Genomic DNA, 17,540 nt, shown 5'->3' with positions numbered 1-17,540 from the left:
CTGGAGGACGGAGACCTCCACATCTGGTGGGCAGGCGGGCGGGCAGACGGGGGCGAGCTCTGCCCAGCCAGGCTCTCCCGGAAGCCATCAGCAGGGACCCCGCCTCCAGGCAGAGGTGCTCACGGGTTCCTGGCTCTCACCGGTGCACCGAGAGCTGGTGCCTGGTGTCCTGGGCGGCATCTTGTGTCCCCTGAGGGCACCATGGGCTGTCCTGAGACCAAGGTGGGGCCCCTGCGCGCACTTTCACCAGCACCTGACCCTGCGCTCAGGGTGCTGTGACGTTGGGGTTCTGCTCCCTGTGGGAACCTACGTGAACACTTCGCGAACTTTCTTAGGAAATTTCGCCTTTGATCTGTGGTTGGAGACCCTGCCGTTTTAGGAGCCGCCTCCTGCTTTTGGTTCTGGAGTTAATTTCTCCCAGACTCTCCTTATCTAGAAATAAACGGAAGCGCCAGGGTGGGCAGTGCTTGCCACGGGCGCCATGTGGCCGGGGTGGAGGTCTGGAGAGCAGGGGGGCTGGGGGGGCCCTGGGGGTGGCCCTCGGGGGGGGGGGGGGGCTCGGCGGGGTGGGCGGGGGCCTCAGGCGAGGAGGACCGGGAGGGACGCTGTGCTGCGTCTCCAGGTCCCGGGGAGGCCGCCTGTCCCCGGAGGCTCCGTGCCCCGGCACGTGGCAGCGGTGTGGACGTGCGCATCCACAGTGATGTGTCCTCGTCCACCAGCCGGGTCCGGGGACGGTGCTCCAGCAGCCACAGGTGTCCTCGGCCTTTTTGGGGCGAAGTGCACAGAATCGCAGTGTTGGGTCCAGCGTTGGCCTCACGGTAAACTGTGCGATGCTGACCTGCAGCTTCTCTGTCCCATTGGCAGCTGGTGGCTCGTACTACATGATATCGCGGTCTCTGGGGCCTGAGTTCGGGGGCGCCGTCGGCCTCTGCTTCTACCTGGGCACGACCTTCGCCGGGGCCATGTATATTCTGGGGACCATTGAGATTTTTTTGGTAAGTGCCTTGTTTTGGGCTGGTTTTCCGGACCCCAAGGAGTCACTCCCAAGGCACACGGGCCCCCTCAGCCGGCCCCCTCACTCTGACGCCTGCCTCGGGCTCTCAGGCTGCGCCGTGGCTGGCGACCGTGGCCGTGCGGCAGTGACCCGGGGTCCGTCTGTGGCTGCGTCCCCCTCTCGGTGCTGGCCCGTGGCTGGCGACTGTGGCCATGCAGCAGTGACCCGGGGGTCCGTCCGTGGCTGCGTCCCCCTCGCGGTGCTGGGCTGTGGCTGGCGACCATGGCCATGCAGCAGTGACCTGGGGGTCTGTCTGTGGCTGCGTCCCCCTCTCGGTGCTGGCCCGTGGCTGGCGACCGTGGCCGTGCAACAGTCACCCGGGGGGTCCGTCTGTGGCTGCGTCCCCCTCTCGGTGCTGGGCCGTGGCTGGCGACCATGGCCATGCAGCAGTCACTCGGGGGATCCGTCCGTGGCTGCGTCCCCCTCGCGGTGCTGGGCCGTGGCTGGCGACCCTGCCCGTGCAGCAGTGACCTGGGGTCTGTCTGTGGCTTCATCCCCCTCTCGGTGCTGGGGCCGTGGCTGGCGACCGTGGCCGTGCGGCAGTGACCCCTGTGTCCCCGGCTGCCCTTGGGCTCCGCCGCCAGGGTTCTTGCCAGGTCAACGTCCGCGTGTGTGACGGGCTGCAGACCTGAGCCCGGGGTCAGCCGCGCGGCCGTGGCCTTCAGGGCCTCAGCTGTGGGCGGAGGCAGGGCCGCCCAGGAATTGGTCCGTCCTGTCGTCCCCACTCAGTTTATGTTGCACGTGCTCACTAGGGCCTCCCCCAGAAACGTTCTCACTCCCGGATTGTCAGGGTGCGGTGGCCCCCCGCCTGCAGGCTGAGCCGGGGGTGCCGTCCACAGGCGGCTTCCACGACACTGACCCCGGGCAGTGTCTCTCTGCAGTTTTCTCTCTCTGCTCTCATTTCTTGGCACTCCCGGGGCCCACCGTGAATGCGTTCTGGCGGTGGGGGCCCCCAGCAGGGGAGGGAGCCCAGCACCAGGCCCTGCAGACAAAGGTGCCCCCCCGTGGGGCCACCTTCCAGGCAGGGGTGCTTGACAGCCCTTCCTGACCCCGTCCATCCCCCGCAGACCTACATCTCCCCCAGTGCGGCCATCATCCAGGCAGAGACGGCGGAAGGCGAGGCCGCGGCCATGTTGCACAACATGCGCGTGTACGGGACGTGCACGCTGGTGCTCATGGCCATGGTGGTCTTCGTGGGCGTCAAGTATGTCAACAAGCTGGCCCTGGTGTTCCTGGCCTGTGTGGTGCTGTCCATCCTTGCCATCTATGCCGGTGTTATTAAGACTGCCTTCGACCCACCGGACATTCCGTGAGTCCTGGGCCTGCAGAGCTGGCCCGTCCTGCAAACCTTGTCTGTGCCCATGACCATGTGGTCGGGCTGGGGTGGTGGTGCCGTGGGACGCAGATGTCTATGCTCACGCCGGGCTTGGGGATGAGCCATCAGGATGCTTGTGCGGCCGCGCCATCTGCACGGGTGGGATGGGTCCGGTGAAGGTCCAGGGTGGACAGGGTGCTGCTGGCCCCAAGGACGGCAGCACTGAGCTCCTCCTGGGGTGGCCTGACCTCCGTGCGCCCTGTGCCCTGGCTCTCCAGCTCCCCTAGTCCTTGCAGGAGTCCCTCCCCCGGCCCCAGTGGGTTTCTTTCTTGTCTCTCTTACACATGTGGATGCCCGGTCCCAGGGAAGTGGCCCGAGGTCACAGCAAGTGAGCGAACTGCACGTGGCCCGTCAGGCTGGCCAGGTGGGCCTGGCGCCCACAGGGCTGGTCCAGGAGGGGCCCGGCGGGCTGGGAGGCCACTGGCGTGAGCAGCAGCCATCCCTTGCAGCCCGCGCGGCGTTCCCGTCGCCCAGGGTGGGGTGTCCGAAGCGGAGCAGTAGGAGGTGCTTCACAAGGGCCGCACGTGCCCTCACGCCCGACCCCTGCGCTAGGGTCTGTCTGCTGGGAAATCGCACCCTGTCCAGACGTGGCTTCGACGTCTGTGCCAAGTTCCTCGCCGCCGCCAACAGCACGACACCCACCGCGCTCTGGAGCCTCTTCTGCAACAGCTCCGTGGCCAACGCCACCTGCGACGAGTACTTCGCCCAGAACAATGTCACGGAGATCCAGGGCATCCCCGGCGTGGCCAGCGGCGTCCTCCTGGGTGAGCGCCCCGGGGCCGTGTGGGACCGCGCCTGCCCCCCCCACGGGGCCCGCCAGGCGGCCGCCGCCCCTGCAGCTGCAGCCGTGGTCGGCACCGGGTGGCAAAGCGTGTGGATCAGCATACCCTTCTTTCTGGGGTTTGCGGCTGGACGCACACGGGGCCGTGGTCGGGGCGACAGGGCTGGCCCGGCTGGTTCTGGGAGGAGAGGTTGCGCGTCCTTGTGTGAAGTTGGAGCCCATCCACCCCGCCGCCTCTGCCGGGGCCTCCCTGATGGCAGGAGCCTGGCAGAAGGTTCTGGAACCTGTTACTGGCCTGTTGCCCCCCGCAGATAACCTGTGGAGCACGTATGCAGACAAGGGGGCGTTTGTGGAGAGGAAGAGCACGCCGTCGGTGCCTGTGCCAGAGGAGAGCAGGGCCAGCGGCCTGCCCTACGTCCTCACTGACATCATGACCTACTTCACCATGCTGGTCGGGATCTACTTCCCCTCCGTGACCGGTGAGGCCCTGCCCCGTCCCTCAGTGTGCACCTGCCCCGGCCCCCCAGGAAACGAGCGGCAGGGTCTCTGCTCCCCGCCGTGTGCTGATCGGGGTGTGGGAAGGCGCTTTGTCCCAAGCACTGCCGACTGACCAGCAGCACTCGAGGTCACTGACCGTGGCGGCTGTGCGTGGACCCGAGGGCCATCCTCACACGATATTCATCTGACCTTCTGGGACGACCTTGGCGCACAGTGCCTCATCCCCTGCCAGGACAGCCCTCAGCGGCCCGGTGCGCAGCGGGAGCCAGCAGCCGTCGGCACGTCCAGCCCTTGCCCGGGCCCTCGGCCGCCGCTCGGGCTTCCCCTCCACCAGCTGGAGCCCCACAGCTTGCAGGCGGGCGCGGGTTCCAGGCGCTTCTCTTTAGTCCCACGCCCTCCCCGTGAGTCATGGCCAAGGGCCTGGCTGGCGGCGTGGTCTGGGTCTGTGGTAACTGGGGGCTCCCTGGCGGCTCCTGTAGGTATCATGGCGGGCTCGAACCGGTCCGGGGACCTCAGGGACGCCCAGAAGTCGATCCCCACGGGGACCATTTTGGCCATCGTGACGACGTCTTTCATCTGTATCCTCAAAGGGGCCGAGGTGAGGGAGGCCCCGATGCTCGGGCCGCCGCTGCCCCACGGGGAGCCGGGCTGGCGTCTGCCTGACGAGGGAGAACGAGGGACTCCAGGTCGCCGAGCTCACGCCGGCTGCCCCCCGAGCCACTGTTGGTAAACTGCATGTGGCACCCGCGTCGTCACACGTGACTCACAGGCGGTGGTGGCCCGTAACTGCGGGCGCGGGGCATGGTGCTTGTGCGCAGCGTCCTCGTGCTGGTCGCCGAGGTCTGTCCTTGCCGAGCGAGCCAGCGTCCCCTGCCCGGTGCCCGTGGCGGTCAGCGGGCCGTGTGCAGCCTGACTCAACTGGAAGCAGGATGGGGCCACGAAGAAGGCGCCCTGAGGGCCGTGGGGTCACGGCGGGGCGCAGGGTGGCGGGGAGCGGGCAGCCGGGGCGCGGGGCTGGTTCATGCCCACCCGCCACCAGACCCTGCCGATGACGTTTGGCCCGCCGCTTCCTTGACGCAAGACACAGACCTGTCCTGCATCGTGCTCTTCGGGGCCTGCATCGAAGGCGTGATCTTACGAGATAAGTAAGTTGGTTTTTGTTTGTGGCTTCTAGAAGCTTCCAGGTCAGCATCGGTTTTCTCGTGGATGGTGGTTGACCTGGGGACCTCCCCCAGGGTTTCAGGCTTCGCGTGGGGAGCCGGGAGCCCCGTGGCCCCCCTGGGGGGGTTCTGCTCGGTCTGGTGTGTGGTCCTGTCCTGCCCCAGCCTGGAGCTGGGGAACCGCCGAGCAGCCTCCCGCCCGAGAGAGCGTGAGGGGTTCTGTGCGGTTCCAGACAGCACAGCCGTGCCGAGCCACTTCTCAGGAGTGACCGTGGTTTCCCTGCGCCTGAGAGAGGACACTTACAGTGGGAGCGGCCTCACTCTGGCTCAGAGCGTGGGGAGACGTTTATGTCTTCAGCTTGTGTTTGAAAGCCCGCCCACCCGACCCACAGGTTTGGGGAGGCCCTGCAGGGGAAGCTGGTCATCGGCATGCTGGCCTGGCCGTCCCCCTGGGTCATCGTCATCGGCTCCTTTTTCTCGACCTGTGGTGCTGGCTTGCAGAGCCTCACGGGGGCACCGCGCCTGCTGCAGGCCATCGCCCGAGACGGCATCATCCCCTTCCTACAGGTGAGCAGGGCGGCCGCCCTTCTGAGAGCAGGGGCCCCGCGGGAAGGGGTGTGTCTGCGAGGGTCCCTGAGGGTCTGCCCCCAGAGCACAATCTTCACGGTTACTGACTGGGACCCAGGTCCTCACCGCCAGCCTGGCAGCCTCGCCCTGGGTGGTCACGGGGCTGAGGGCGCAGGTGCATGTCGGGGGCGGGGGGTGGCCCCTCACCGCCCTGGGCTGTGGGAACAGTTGAGAGGAGCAACCCGGGGAGCCTCCATTTCCTCAGGGCCGGTGTCTCTCCTGCTGGGTGCAGCGTCCTCCCTGCACCACACACCACAGGCTGGGGACAGACAACACACGGGGATTTGCTCACATCCCTGGGATGTGAGCGGAAAGTCCCAGACGCGGGGGGGGGGGGGGGGCGCGCCAAAGCTACTTTGTCCTTGGTGTGTCACCACCTTCCCCACCTTCCCCGAGTCCCCACATGGCTTCCCTGTGCTTTTGTGTTCGTCTTTCTCACAAGGACACCGGTCACTTGGATTAGGACCGCCTGTAAAGCTCACATGGTCGAGTCGCCTTCTGAGGGGCTGGGGCCAGGGCTTCACTGTGGGCTCGGGGCGCACGGGGCCCCTTCGTGTGTGTTCATCACCTGGGTGGGGGCTGGTCCTCCCCCCTTCAGAGCACGGTCCTCACCTTCACTCCCTGGAAGGTTCCGGCAGACTTCACAGCTCCGTCTGTTGGCTCGGTGCAGACTGGGTTCTGCTCTGGGGGCGTTGCTGTGTCCCTGGTGCCCCCTCCCCGAGTCTGTTTCTGGTGTCATTCCGCGTGTCTGCGGCATGCCCTGCGTGTCCGTTCCCAGAGCCCCTGGGCAGCAGGGACTGTGCTAGAAAAGCATTGGAAGCTGGTGTCCCTGGAGGCAGCTGTGGCCTCCATGTGGTCCTTCCCCGTGTGGCTGTGGGCGAAGGGTCCTCACGGTTCTCCATGCGCGTGTGCCGCGGGGACCCTGCGCCTGCCCCCGCGAGGCCAGCCTCAGGATGCCCCGGAGGCCCCCATCCGTCCCGCGCATGGAGGGGTCACCTTCACCCTCGCTGACGCGCTGTGAGGCCCAGGCCTGATGGTACCTCGGCCACCGTCTGCCTTCTCGGTTCTGGGTGTCAGCTTTTCCTCCCAGAGCTGGGGAGGGTTCAGGACGGGTTGTGAAAGTCCGCTTCTGCCTCTGTCCCGTCCCTGAGCCCTCCTGGGGCTGCCCCTGGGAAGCTGGGCTTCTCACTGGGACGTCGTGGGCTGTTGTCCTGTGGCCTGTGCCCCCCACGCTCGCAGCCCACCTGCCCTTTCCCTGCAGGTGTTTGGCCACGGGAAGGCCAACGGGGAGCCCACGTGGGCCCTGCTGCTCACGGCCCTCATCTGTGAGACCGGCATCCTGATCGCCTCCCTGGACAGCGTGGCCCCCATCCTGTCCATGTGAGTGGCTGCAGGCCCGGTGGGAGGGGTGTGGGGACAGGCCACGGAGATGGGGCTGCCGCTTATGGACAAGGAGGCGAGTGTGTGACCCCGCTCTGGGGCTGGCCTTCTGCTCAGGGGTCACCAGACACGCAGTCACGCAGGCCAGGTGGTCCTCATGGAACGGTGCCGTGGAAGGGAGGGGAGACGGGAGGGGCAGTGCTGTAGTGAGTGGGGGTGGGGAGACCACGTGGGACCTGACCTGACCCCCGGCTCCTGTGGTCCTGTCCTTACGCCCCCAGGTTTTTCCTCATGTGCTACATGTTCGTGAACCTGGCCTGCGCGGTGCAGACCCTGCTGCGCACGCCCAACTGGCGGCCACGTTTCCGATACTACCACTGGTGAGCGCTCCCACCGCCGGGACGGCCCCGGGTCCCTAGTGGCCTGCGCCGCAGCTGAGCCGGGCAGGCCCAGCGCCTGTGTGTGTCCCCCGGGCCACCTGGCCCCTGCCGGGGGATGGCCTCCGTGTGTGACCGCGGGTCGCGTGGTCTCCATGCTGCTGGTGTGTGTGCTGGACGAGCGACGCCCGTTGTGCTGCGTGGCCCGCGGGGTGCTTGAGCGCCCTGGCAAGTGGGGTGGGCGTCCCGCGTCCATGGGCGCAGAGCCACGGCGGGCTCAGCCCTCGAGGGTTCAGCGTCCGGGGCGGGGGGGGGCGGATCTGGTCACAGGCACCATGGCTGCTTTTTTGCTGTAGCTGAGAAGGGTCTTTGCTAAGGGGCCGGGAGGGTTTCCGGGTTCTGGGCGTGGCAGGCGTGTGAGGTGCGTGTTCTCCAGGGCACTCTCCTTCCTGGGCATGAGCCTGTGCCTCGCGCTCATGTTCATCTGCTCCTGGTACTACGCTCTCTTCGCCATGCTCATCGCCGGCTGCATCTACAAGTACATCGAATACCGCGGGTGAGCTGCTCTGCGCGAGTTCGCGGGCCGGTGTTCCCTGCAGGGGTGTCTCCGTGGGGTCTGCAAAGCCCGGTGCAGGGGTGGGGGGTGCTCGCGGTGTGAGTCGGGCCCCTGAGCCGGGTGGGCCCTGCTGTCCGGGCCTGCACACCTGCGGCATGGCGGGTGCAGAGCTGTGTTTGCTACTTTGTATCGATTCCACGCTTGTGACACTTTTTTACTATGTGCTTTTTGAGAACTTTGAAGTCCATACAGTGAAAGCAGTGATGTGTAAAGTGTGCAGCGTCCCAGAGCGCATCCCAGAGCTCCTGGTCCGTCCCTGGGGCCTGGCTCCCTCCGGGGGTGGGGTCTGAGGGGTCCCGGCCGCTGCCTGGAGGCCCCCTCCAGCTCTTCCCAGCTGGTGAACAAAGAGCGTCGGGCGTGTGACCACTCCTGGTGAAGCCAGGCCCACGCAGCCTGCTGTGCTCATCAGTGTCCCCGACTCCAGGGTCCCACCCTGTCCTGTCGCAGAAACCCCAGGCTGGCTTCTCAGGGAGGCTGCCCCTGGAGGCCTGTGGTCCAGGGAAGCTTCAGGGTCCTGGCCCTAGAGTCCCTTCCTGGGTTCCTTACCGCTGTCCCTTTCTTGCAGGGCTGAGAAGGAGTGGGGTGATGGCATCCGGGGTCTGTCGCTAAACGCAGCCCGCTACGCCCTGCTGCGCGTGGAGCATGGCCCCCCCCACACCAAGAACTGGAGGTGAGCGCCCCGGCCCAGCCCGACCTGGCCTCACGCACTTTGAATGCAGAGCGCCCTCTCTACCCTCACACTTCAGAGACGGAAACTGTTGGTCCCTCTTTTTGGGGAGCGATTGTCTCGGAAGCTTCTAGCACCTTCTCTCAGCGCACGGTGGTCAGCCGTGGCGTGATCAGCCTGGTGGGTGGGGCGTGGGGTGAGTGGACCTCCCTGGGGTCCTGCCGAGGATGGAGGTAAGCGCATGGACCGCCAGCCGCACGTCTCCCGCTTCTGGGAGGTCAGGGATGTCCTCTGTGCTGAGAGCCCCCGGCCTCCGTCCCTCAGGCGCCCAGGGCTGTAGCCGCGGGCAGGCTGCCTGGTGAGCGCGGTCTGTGCTGCAGGCCCCAGGTGCTGGTGATGCTGAGCCTGGATGAGGAGCAGCGTGTGAAACACCCCCGCCTGCTGTCCCTCACGACTCAGCTCAAGGCCGGCAAGGGCCTGACCATCGTGGGCTCTGTGCTGGAGGGCACCTACCTGGACAAGCACGTGGAGGCCCAGCGGGCCGAGGAGGTGGGCGGGCGCGGGCCGGGTCCGTGGGACGGCGGCGGGCGGCGGCGGGACAGAGGTCCGAGCAGGGAGCGCGGGCGCGGTGGGGACGGGTGGCGGCTGAAGCGGTCGAGGGCAGGCCCGCCGCTCCTCTGCCCTGCGCGGGAGGGTCAGACCAGCACGTGCTCCATCGCTGCCGTCTGCGAGCGTGGTTTTGTATGTTGCGCTGTTGTCTTGTTTCGTAGTAGAGCCTGGTTTCTGGGTTCGGTTGGGTCAGAACTGAGGCTGCTGAAGGGACCCGGGGGCGGGGGGCTGAGACCTCTCGGAGAGCGTGTGGGTTAGAGGCTGGTTCCGAGGGCCGCTCGGTGCCGCCCTTGGAGATGTCCCCCTGGCGCCCAGCTTCCCTGGCGCCCTCCATGGCTCGGCCTGGGCTCCGTGCCCTGCACGCTCGCTGTCTCGCATGGTGGCCTCAGGCCCATGTGTCCAGGGGCTCTGGCTGGAGGAGACGCTGACCTCGGCCTGTGCAGGTCGTTTCAGGCACACGTGGAAGCGGCTGGTGTCGTGAGCGCCTGGGGGCTCTCAGGCAGACCCGCCGGGTCCTGTGCTTTTGTCTCCGACGGTCTGTGTCCATGTCCGAAGTGGGAGGCACGTCAGCGCTGGTTTCTGGGGGCAGCCTCCCTGCTTCCCCGCGTCGGTCCTCCCTTTCTCACCCCTGCAGGTGGCGCAGCTCGGTCCCTTGCTCCAGGGTGGGTCCTTCTCACCCTCAGGCAGTCGGGCAGGTGGAGGAGGGACCGCTGTGTCCACGTGTCCGGGAGCGCTGCGGCTGCGTGTCCAAGCCGGGCCGCGCCCAGAGGCTCATTCGCATTCAGAGCAGGGGTTGCAGGTGCTGGATCCGACCCTCCCGCCTCCTCCCTCAGCTGGACAAGCCAGCTCCGTGCCATCGGCGGTTCGCGGGTTCCTCGCTCAGGGAAGGCAGCAGACGCGCTGGGTGCTGTCCTCCTCCCGGAGGCACCAGCGGTTCTCTTTCGGCAGGACCGTGAGTCCGCAGGCTCCAGCGTGGCGGTTGCTGGCCACAGTATGTGGATTTAGGCGGTGTCGTCCTTACGCTGTGCCCGCTGTCCCGTCTTTGGGCGGGACTGCCTCCCGCAGGCGCTGACACTCGGCCCAGACCCACCGCGTGGCGGGAGAGGCCCTGGCGTTCAGTTCTGACCTTGCACAAGTGCCGCGTGGTCGCCGGCTCCGGCTCTCCCTGCGCGGGGGCTTCGGGGGCCGCAGGGGAGGCGGGCGCCCTGCTGCGTGGAAGGCAGCAGTCCGCAGCCACGGCCCGGGACGGTTGTGGCACGGCTGGATCCCCCATCCCTGCCCCCTTGCCGACACCGGGGGCTGTTGTCATCTGACACGCGCGGTCCTGGACTTCCCCAGTTTCGTTAACACCCCAGTCCTGCAGAAGGTGTTCCACGCGCTCTTGTTACTGTAAAGAGGCGGTTTTCCGTTCTCGGGCAGCGTGTGTTTGCGTCAGCTTCGTGGTCCGTGTCGTGCGTGTGTTCGGGTTTCTGTTCCTCGATGCCACTCTGGTTGTGTTTGGGGGTCTTGGGGTTTGTGTGTCCCGAGCGGTATGGTGAGCGGTCCGTAGACACGTGTCAGTCCCCGTGGGGTGGTTCGTAGGAGGACATCAGGGAGTCGGTGGTGGTGTGCGCTCCTGAGGGTCTGGGCCCGGTTTCGGTTTTTGGTCCACCTGCCAGTCTGTGTGAGCGTGTCTGAGCAATGTGGGGGACGGGGGCCCCTCTGGCCCTGCTCGTCCATCTCTTGGGGACGGATCCGTGTGCTGGTGGCTCCGCCCCATCGCTGTGCTGGGAGCTGCGAGACCTGGAGTGTCGGTGGCACAGCTGGGTTTCACCCCAGACGTACAGCCCAGCCGGGGTCTCAGCCGTGGTGTCCCCGAGGGGAGGGGACCACCGTCCGCGGGGCTGGTGGAGCGTGTCTCAGAGGACGAGGACCCAGGGGCGCCACGGTCCCCTTGCACCCGGGCTTGCTGCCGTGGCCTGACTCCTGAGCTGGCCAGGAGCGTCTCGGCCAGGTGGGGGCACAGGGCATTCACCCGGCTTCGTAAATGGAAGCAGCCGGTGCACCCCGACCTTGTCCCTCACCGTTCCTGCCTCTGTTCGTGTGTCTGCTCGTGGAGCGGAGGCCTCACTGGGGAAGGGCCGGGCAGGTTCCCACGGGGATGTGGCCTCCACGGAGTTGGCTCGTGGGCCGGCCAGGATGTGGGGAAGGGGGAGGCCCTGCGTCTCCCGGGAGCACAAGTGAGGATACCCCGAGGAGACACCGACCCAGCTTGTCTTCCCAGAACATCCGGTCTCTGATGGGCATGGAGAAGACCAAGGGCTTCTGTCAGCTGGTGGTCTCCTCCAGCCTGCGGGACGGCATGTCCCACCTGATCCAGTCGGCCGGCCTGGGGGGCATGAAGCACAACACGGTGCTCATGGCGTGGCCCGAGTCCTGGAAGCAGGAGGACAACACTTTTTCCTGGAAGAACTTTGTCGGTGGGTGCTGTGCTCGGGCCCGTGGGCGGGGCTCCCACTGGCGTCCTGGTGTCCCACGTCCCGTGAGAAAGCACCCCACCGGTGATACCTCGCTGCGGTTCCGGCCAGCCCTGCGGTGCGGCAATGCCGGAGAGCCCCGCACCCCTTGGGCCGGCGGCACAGTGGCTGGCCGAGCGAGGCTGCGCTGCCTTCAGCGTGGGCCCTGGGTGGGGCTTCCAGGGACCCCGTGGGCTCGCCTGCCTCCCACGCTGGCTGGAGCCCGCGAGTCCCTGGGGCAACCCGCCGCTGCCTCTCCACAGAAACCGTCCGAGATACCACGGCGGCCCAGCAGGCCCTGCTGGTGGCCAAAAACGTGGACCTGTTTCCACAAAACCAGGAGCGCTTCGGCGACGGGGACATCGACGTGTGGTGGGTCGTGCATGACGGGGGCCTCCTCATGCTCCTGCCGTTCCTGCTACGGCAGCACAAGGTGGGCCGCGGGGCGGGTCCCTCGGTGGGGGGCAGGGCTCGGCTGCCGCAGCAGGTGCCAGCCCTGAGGCCCCCGCCAGGTGTGGAGGAAGTGCCGGATGCGCATTTTCACGGTGGCCCAGGTGGACGACAACAGCATCCAGATGAAGAAGGACCTGCAGATGTTCCTCTACCACCTGAGGATCAGCGCCGAGGTGGAGGTGGTGGAGATGGTGAGGCGTCGGGCGTGGGCCTGGGCTCGGGGTCCCGTAGCGCTGGCCTCGTCCTCCCGCCGGGGCCCACGCTTCCCCGGCTCCGTGGGCTGTGGCAGCTTTGCAGAGGTTTATCTTTGCCAGGCGGGGCTGGACTGGTGGGTTTAGCGGGTTATGGGGGGGACCCCGATGTGACGTGGCCCCTCAGCACGTGCTGCGGGCAGACATGACAGCCGGCCCGTCAGAGGCCGTGAGCCCGCAGTCCAGGCTGCTCCGCTGCAGATCCCAGTGTTCCCGCCTGCAGACTGTCCCGGAGCAGGTCCCGGGGCAGGGGGAGCACTCTTGTGCCCGTGGCATCTCTCCTGGGGCTGCTGTTCGTGTCTCCCCTGGCCACGGCCGCGGCCACGTGGACTCCAGCGATCTCCCCATGTCGGGGTTTACGCGGGACCACACGGTGGTTCTGTTGCTCACGCTGTTCCGCCGTGGCCACTCTGGTGTTTTCGAGGCAGCGCCCGTGTCGTCTGTCCCCTGCCGTCCCCATCCCGGCTGTCACCCCCGCCAGCCATTCCCGTCCATGTTCAGGAACCTTACGCGACGTCAGGTCCCAGAAGCCAAACAGAACCGGGGTGGAAACGGTCGTGGGGTGCAGCATGGCGGGATCGCGCCGTGAGGCGTGGACTCCCGTGGTTTGCAATGACTGTATTTGCGTATCAAGGCTGCTAATTTCACTGAGTTTTCCAAGTAGGTGGTTGGTGCATTATGGTTAAAATCCATGTCCCTGCTTGATTTCAGTCATGACTGCAAGTTCTGTTTCATTGGGCGTTAGGGATGCAGTTGCATCTCTTCCATGAGAGCAGGCCACTGTCCAGCCTTGCGTGGCCATGCACTCCAGTGAGGCCAAGAGCAGACCGTGGTCAGAACCTGCTTAGCCAGGTCCTTTCATCGGGAGGTGGGCAGGGTCCCTGTGGTCCGTGCTCTACATCTGGGCCGTTGGCCAGGCCAGCCTCCACCCCGGGCCCAGCCCGCCAGCACAGCAAGCCCGCCTCGTGGACAGCGAGGGCCCAGGGCACCGCCTCCAGGAGTCAGGGAGCCCCACGGCGGAAGGGGAGGCCAGAGTCAAAGGCCAACATTGAACAGCAAGAAGTCAGGGTCACTAACAAGGAGGGAGATGCTCCCGGCCAGCAAGGCTTAGAAAACCACTCCAAGTGTTGAGCCAGGACACGTGAGCGGGAAGGGTTTGGGGGTTATTGTTAAGACGTGACTTTAAAGAGTAGACTTTATAGATTTTATAACAAGTACCAGGGAGTAAGAGTCAGTGCGTATCTGGCCGGCAGAATCAAAGACACCGGCCAACAGCTAGCCCCCCACAGATGTCTCCGGAGGTTAGCAGTAAGCGGGCTGCCCACCAGTCTCCCTTTCCGGAAGCTGATGCTGGGGCTTAACTGTTGGAAGCAAGGAGACGTTTGTGCAGACATCACTTACATATCTGGAAAACCCGAGAAAATATCCAGGGTTCAGTGAGGTGGATTGACATAGAAACTGTGTCAGAACACATCTCCGCACGTTTGTGGGACAGGATCCAGCTTGCAGGAGCAGTGACCAGGGCCCGTGGCCCTGCCGGACGGTGGGAGAGCTCTACGGAGGGTCACAGGGCGCTCCCTGTCTTCGGGCCCAAGAGGCAGAGGACATGGTGCTCGCCTGACACCACCCCCATCCTGGACTGGTGGGGGGACCCAGGGCCACCTGCCAAGGGTCAGGCCAGGGGTTGGAGAAGATCCTGGCCCTGTTGTCACCGGGCAAGCTCCAGACACCTGTGCAGGACGAGGCGCGTGCTTGGTGTGGGGTTCCCCCGGGAGCAGGCATGGGAGCAGACACGGATTCAGCTGTGGCCACTGTTCCCACTCACGTGGTCACCCACACCCACCGTTCGGGGGCCACTGGGGCTGAGGGCGCTGGGGTGGGCTGGGGACAGCTGGTGTGCAGATGGCAGGTGCAGCCGGGGACGTCGGGGGGGGCGCTGAGGGGGGGCGGGGTCGGGGGGAGAGCCGGTGTGCAGATGGCAGGTGCAGCCGGGACGAGCGCGTGTTGATTTGCGTGCTTCATGCGCTGTCTAGGTTGAAAACGACATCTCAGCGTTCACGTACGAGAAGACTCTGATGATGGAGCAGAGGTCCCAGATGCTGAAGCAGATGCAGCTGTCCAAGACGGAGCAGGAGAGGGAGGTGCGCGTGCGGGGAGTGGGCGGGCACCTGGCAGCCCCACTTGCACACGCGGCAGGAGCAGCCCCTCCGAGCGGGTGTCCTTGGGGTGTCCAGCCGCAGCTTGCTGGCCTGACCAACAGGACCAGGTCTTGGCGGTCACGGAGCCGTCCATCCCCAGCCTGGCTTTCTGAATGGCCGGGTGGCACGATTCTGCCCTCATGGCCCCCGGGGTCCACACCCAGGCTGAGGTCGGGGCCGTGTGGACCCCGTCTGCACACGTGGGTCTGCTCGGACCAGCGTCCTCTGGCCTTCCCTGCTCTGCTCCTGTCTGAACCACCATAGTGGCCCCCACCTGGCCTCCCTCCTCCCTCCCGTAACTCGTCCGGCCGAGAGCCACAGTGGGTCCCAGAGAGCCAGCGTGCTGACCCCTCCAGGCGCCATCCCTGCCCTCCCCTCACGTCACCCTGCGGTTTCTCGGCAGCACCCGGCTCTGCCCTGAGCCCTGTCGCCCCCTCAGGCCAGCTCCCTCTGGGCCTCGGTCGTGGTCTTGCTCGCACATGGCCTGTCCGGCCGGCCTTGGGCAACACTGACTTCCTCATTGTGCACCTGCCCCGCCCCAAGGACATGGGCTCCCTGACTCACTCTGTGCCGTTGACGAGTGTGGGGACGGGGGTGGTGGCGGACGGGTGGACGGATAAAAGGGGGATAAAAGAGTGAGGGATGGATGGACGGATTGACGAGTGGGTGGGGTGGAGCTTCGTCAAGTGCAGACTTCCGGGTGCATACATCCCCTCGTCAACGCGGAGCTGTGGGCTGTTCTCAGTTGCCTTCAGAGCTGGGGCAGGAAGAGGGCCGAGTTGGGTCTGGATGCCCAGGAGGAAGGCCCCGGCTGGGGTTTGGGGTGGCATCAGGTCCCCTGCGAAGGAGGGCTGGTCCCGGGGTCCCGGCTTCTCATCTGCACCCGATTCTTCTCGGGAGCGTTTTGGAGACGTGAGGTCACAGAATGGGTCCTGTTGCCTGTCCCTTGCTCTCCCGCCAGGCTCAGCTAATCCACGACAGGAACACTGCGTCCCATTCTGTGGTGGCCACCAGAACCCAGGCCCCGTCCACCCCAGACAAGGTGCAGATGACCTGGACCAAGGAGAAGCTGATCGCGGAGAAGTATAAGAACAAGGAGCCGGGCATGTCCGGGTTCAAGGACCTCTTCAGCCTGAAGCCGTGAGTGTTGGCCGGGGGCTGGGGGTGCTTCGTGGTCTGGTACTGGTCACAGGCATGCGCCTGCTGACCCGCGGGCCCAGGGGCCACCGTTCACCGGGATCCGGGCGTCTGTGTTCTTGCTGGATCCCAGCAGCTAGAGGTCAGGGCTCGTGGGGGGCTGGGGACTCCCAGCTGTGACCCCACCGCCCATGCAGGCTGCCCGCGGGGGCCCGGGTTCTGCCTGTGGCGTTGGGCTGAGCATGGGGGGCACGGTGCGGCTGGGCCCGGAGGGTCTTCAGTGAGGGGAGGGTCTGGGGAGAAGGACCAGGTGGGCCGGGGGAGGGCAGCCGGGTTCCTCGTGGTCACTCTCGAAGTAACTCATTCTTTGTGTTTTCTCTCCCGTGTAGAGAATGGGGAAATCTGTAAGTCGTCTCATTTTATTTAGGACGCTTCTTAGACCTGTTACCACGCATGCTTGGCCCGTGCTGCCGTGTGAACCGTGTGTGCCTGTGTGCACGTGTGGACAGCCCTGTGTGTGTGTGCGTGCCCGCACGAGCTGCAGCCCCCCTCTGTCCAGACGGCTCAGGGCACACAGCTGAGCTTCCTCCTGGAGCAGCGCAAGGACTGGGCTGCAGGGAGGGCGGGTCCTGAGCCGCTGGAGCAGAGGGGGCCTGGCGCTCGGTAGCTCTCAGCTGCTCCGCCCGCATCCCTGGAGGCTGAGCGTCTGGACAGATGTGCTCCCTGGCCCTGGGTGCTCTTCACCCAGGAAGCTGCGGCCCGGGCGTGCAGAGGGGTGTGGACGGACCCTGTGCATGCTCCGACACGGGGTCAGCTGGACGGGCTGCTGTGCGCCCCCTGCCCCCCCAGCACCTGCGGGTGTGTCCCCCGCGGAGGGGTGGCCGGCGGCGTCCACAGCAGAGCGCTGAGGCGGGGGTTGGGCGTGGAGGGCGTGGAGCCCGTAGACATGGGGGGATCCGCGGGGAGGTCTCCAGGTAAAGTCAGTCAACAAAAACAACAAAAGCGGGGAGACAGGAATACGGTTTCTCCCCAAAAACGCTGTGAACCATGGGCCTGCTGACCCTGTCCCCGGGGCTCTGGGGGGGCTCCCGGTCAAGGGTTAGGCTGGGAGGTCAGCTTGTAGGGGGCAGGGGACTGAGCGATGGGTGGCTGGCTGTCCCCGGGGCGTTGGTGCGTGCAGGTGCTCGTCTGCTTGTGTTTGGTCCGTCGTCCGTGCCGTGTGGCCCCCAGGAGCCCAGGGACCGGAACCCCAGCTTCCCCCCCATGCCGGCCACGTGCTCATCGCTCACCTGCCCCTCCTCTGCCCCAGGCAGCCCACCACCCCCAGCCTCAGTAGAGGCTCTGCCCCACCAGATTCAGTATACGGATGACTGGCTCCCTTACCCTGTGCATTTACGGCCCGCTGCAGGGAGCAAATGCAGGTTTCTGCTGGCTTTCTGGAAACACGAGGGCCAAGCTGGCCGTCTCCGTGCCCCTGTGACCTCCACAAGGCATGTCACCCTGGAGCCCAGGGCCCTTCCAGCCAGACCCAAACCTCTGATTTTCAGATTATATGTGTTTTTAGGCTTTCAACCGTAAGGGATCCTTCGATACCACACAGATGCTCATTTCTGGAGTGACTCTTGTCCCCAGACAGTGGTAATTGTGGTCTATCCAGGCAGCTAACTCATGGTCTTGTAATGGAAGATCCCTGATTGTGCCGTGGACAGGTGCCCAGTCTGTAATTTTATCAGGCGAAACTGGACAGAAAGAGGCCCGGCTCCCTGTTTTCCTCCTGGGAATTGGTGGTTGTGATCTGGTGTATTTGGCTCAAGGGCTGAGCTGGTGACAGGGCGTGGCCCAGACGCGGCCCCAGCGGGCCC

At 66.0% G+C, this 17,540-nt stretch overlaps 1 protein-coding gene across 6 annotated transcripts in view; it reads left to right on the top strand.

Moving 5' to 3' along the window:
- Positions 1–17,540, top strand: part of SLC12A7 (solute carrier family 12 member 7) — a 71,801-nt gene that overhangs the window by 50,362 nt on the left and 3,899 nt on the right. For 3 of the 6 annotated variants that reach the window (XM_032415348.1, XM_032415354.1, XM_032415350.1), the window contains exons 6-23: positions 865–995; positions 2,122–2,363; positions 2,982–3,193; positions 3,522–3,689; positions 4,188–4,286; positions 4,796–4,853; positions 5,261–5,435; positions 6,757–6,875; positions 7,157–7,255; positions 7,689–7,808; positions 8,434–8,538; positions 8,916–9,084; positions 11,408–11,603; positions 11,903–12,072; positions 12,152–12,283; positions 14,377–14,484; positions 15,503–15,681; positions 16,068–16,082. In XM_032415348.1, the coding sequence (XP_032271239.1) occupies positions 865–995; positions 2,122–2,363; positions 2,982–3,193; positions 3,522–3,689; positions 4,188–4,286; positions 4,796–4,853; positions 5,261–5,435; positions 6,757–6,875; positions 7,157–7,255; positions 7,689–7,808; positions 8,434–8,538; positions 8,916–9,084; positions 11,408–11,603; positions 11,903–12,072; positions 12,152–12,283; positions 14,377–14,484; positions 15,503–15,681; positions 16,068–16,082 (2,497 nt within the window). The remainder of the gene's footprint in view (positions 1–864; positions 996–2,121; positions 2,364–2,981; positions 3,194–3,521; positions 3,690–4,187; positions 4,287–4,795; positions 4,854–5,260; positions 5,436–6,756; positions 6,876–7,156; positions 7,256–7,688; positions 7,809–8,433; positions 8,539–8,915; positions 9,085–11,407; positions 11,604–11,902; positions 12,073–12,151; positions 12,284–14,376; positions 14,485–15,502; positions 15,682–16,067; positions 16,083–17,540) is intronic. The other 3 variants (XM_032415349.1, XM_032415353.1, XM_032415351.1) reach the window with 2 other exon arrangements.

This window comes from Phoca vitulina, unplaced genomic scaffold (assembly GCF_004348235.1).
Source record: "Phoca vitulina isolate PV1807 unplaced genomic scaffold, GSC_HSeal_1.0 scaffold17, whole genome shotgun sequence".
In the NCBI taxonomy this organism is placed as follows: domain Eukaryota; kingdom Metazoa; phylum Chordata; class Mammalia; order Carnivora; family Phocidae; genus Phoca; species Phoca vitulina.
This window is presented reverse-complemented; position numbering and strand designations above follow the sequence as displayed.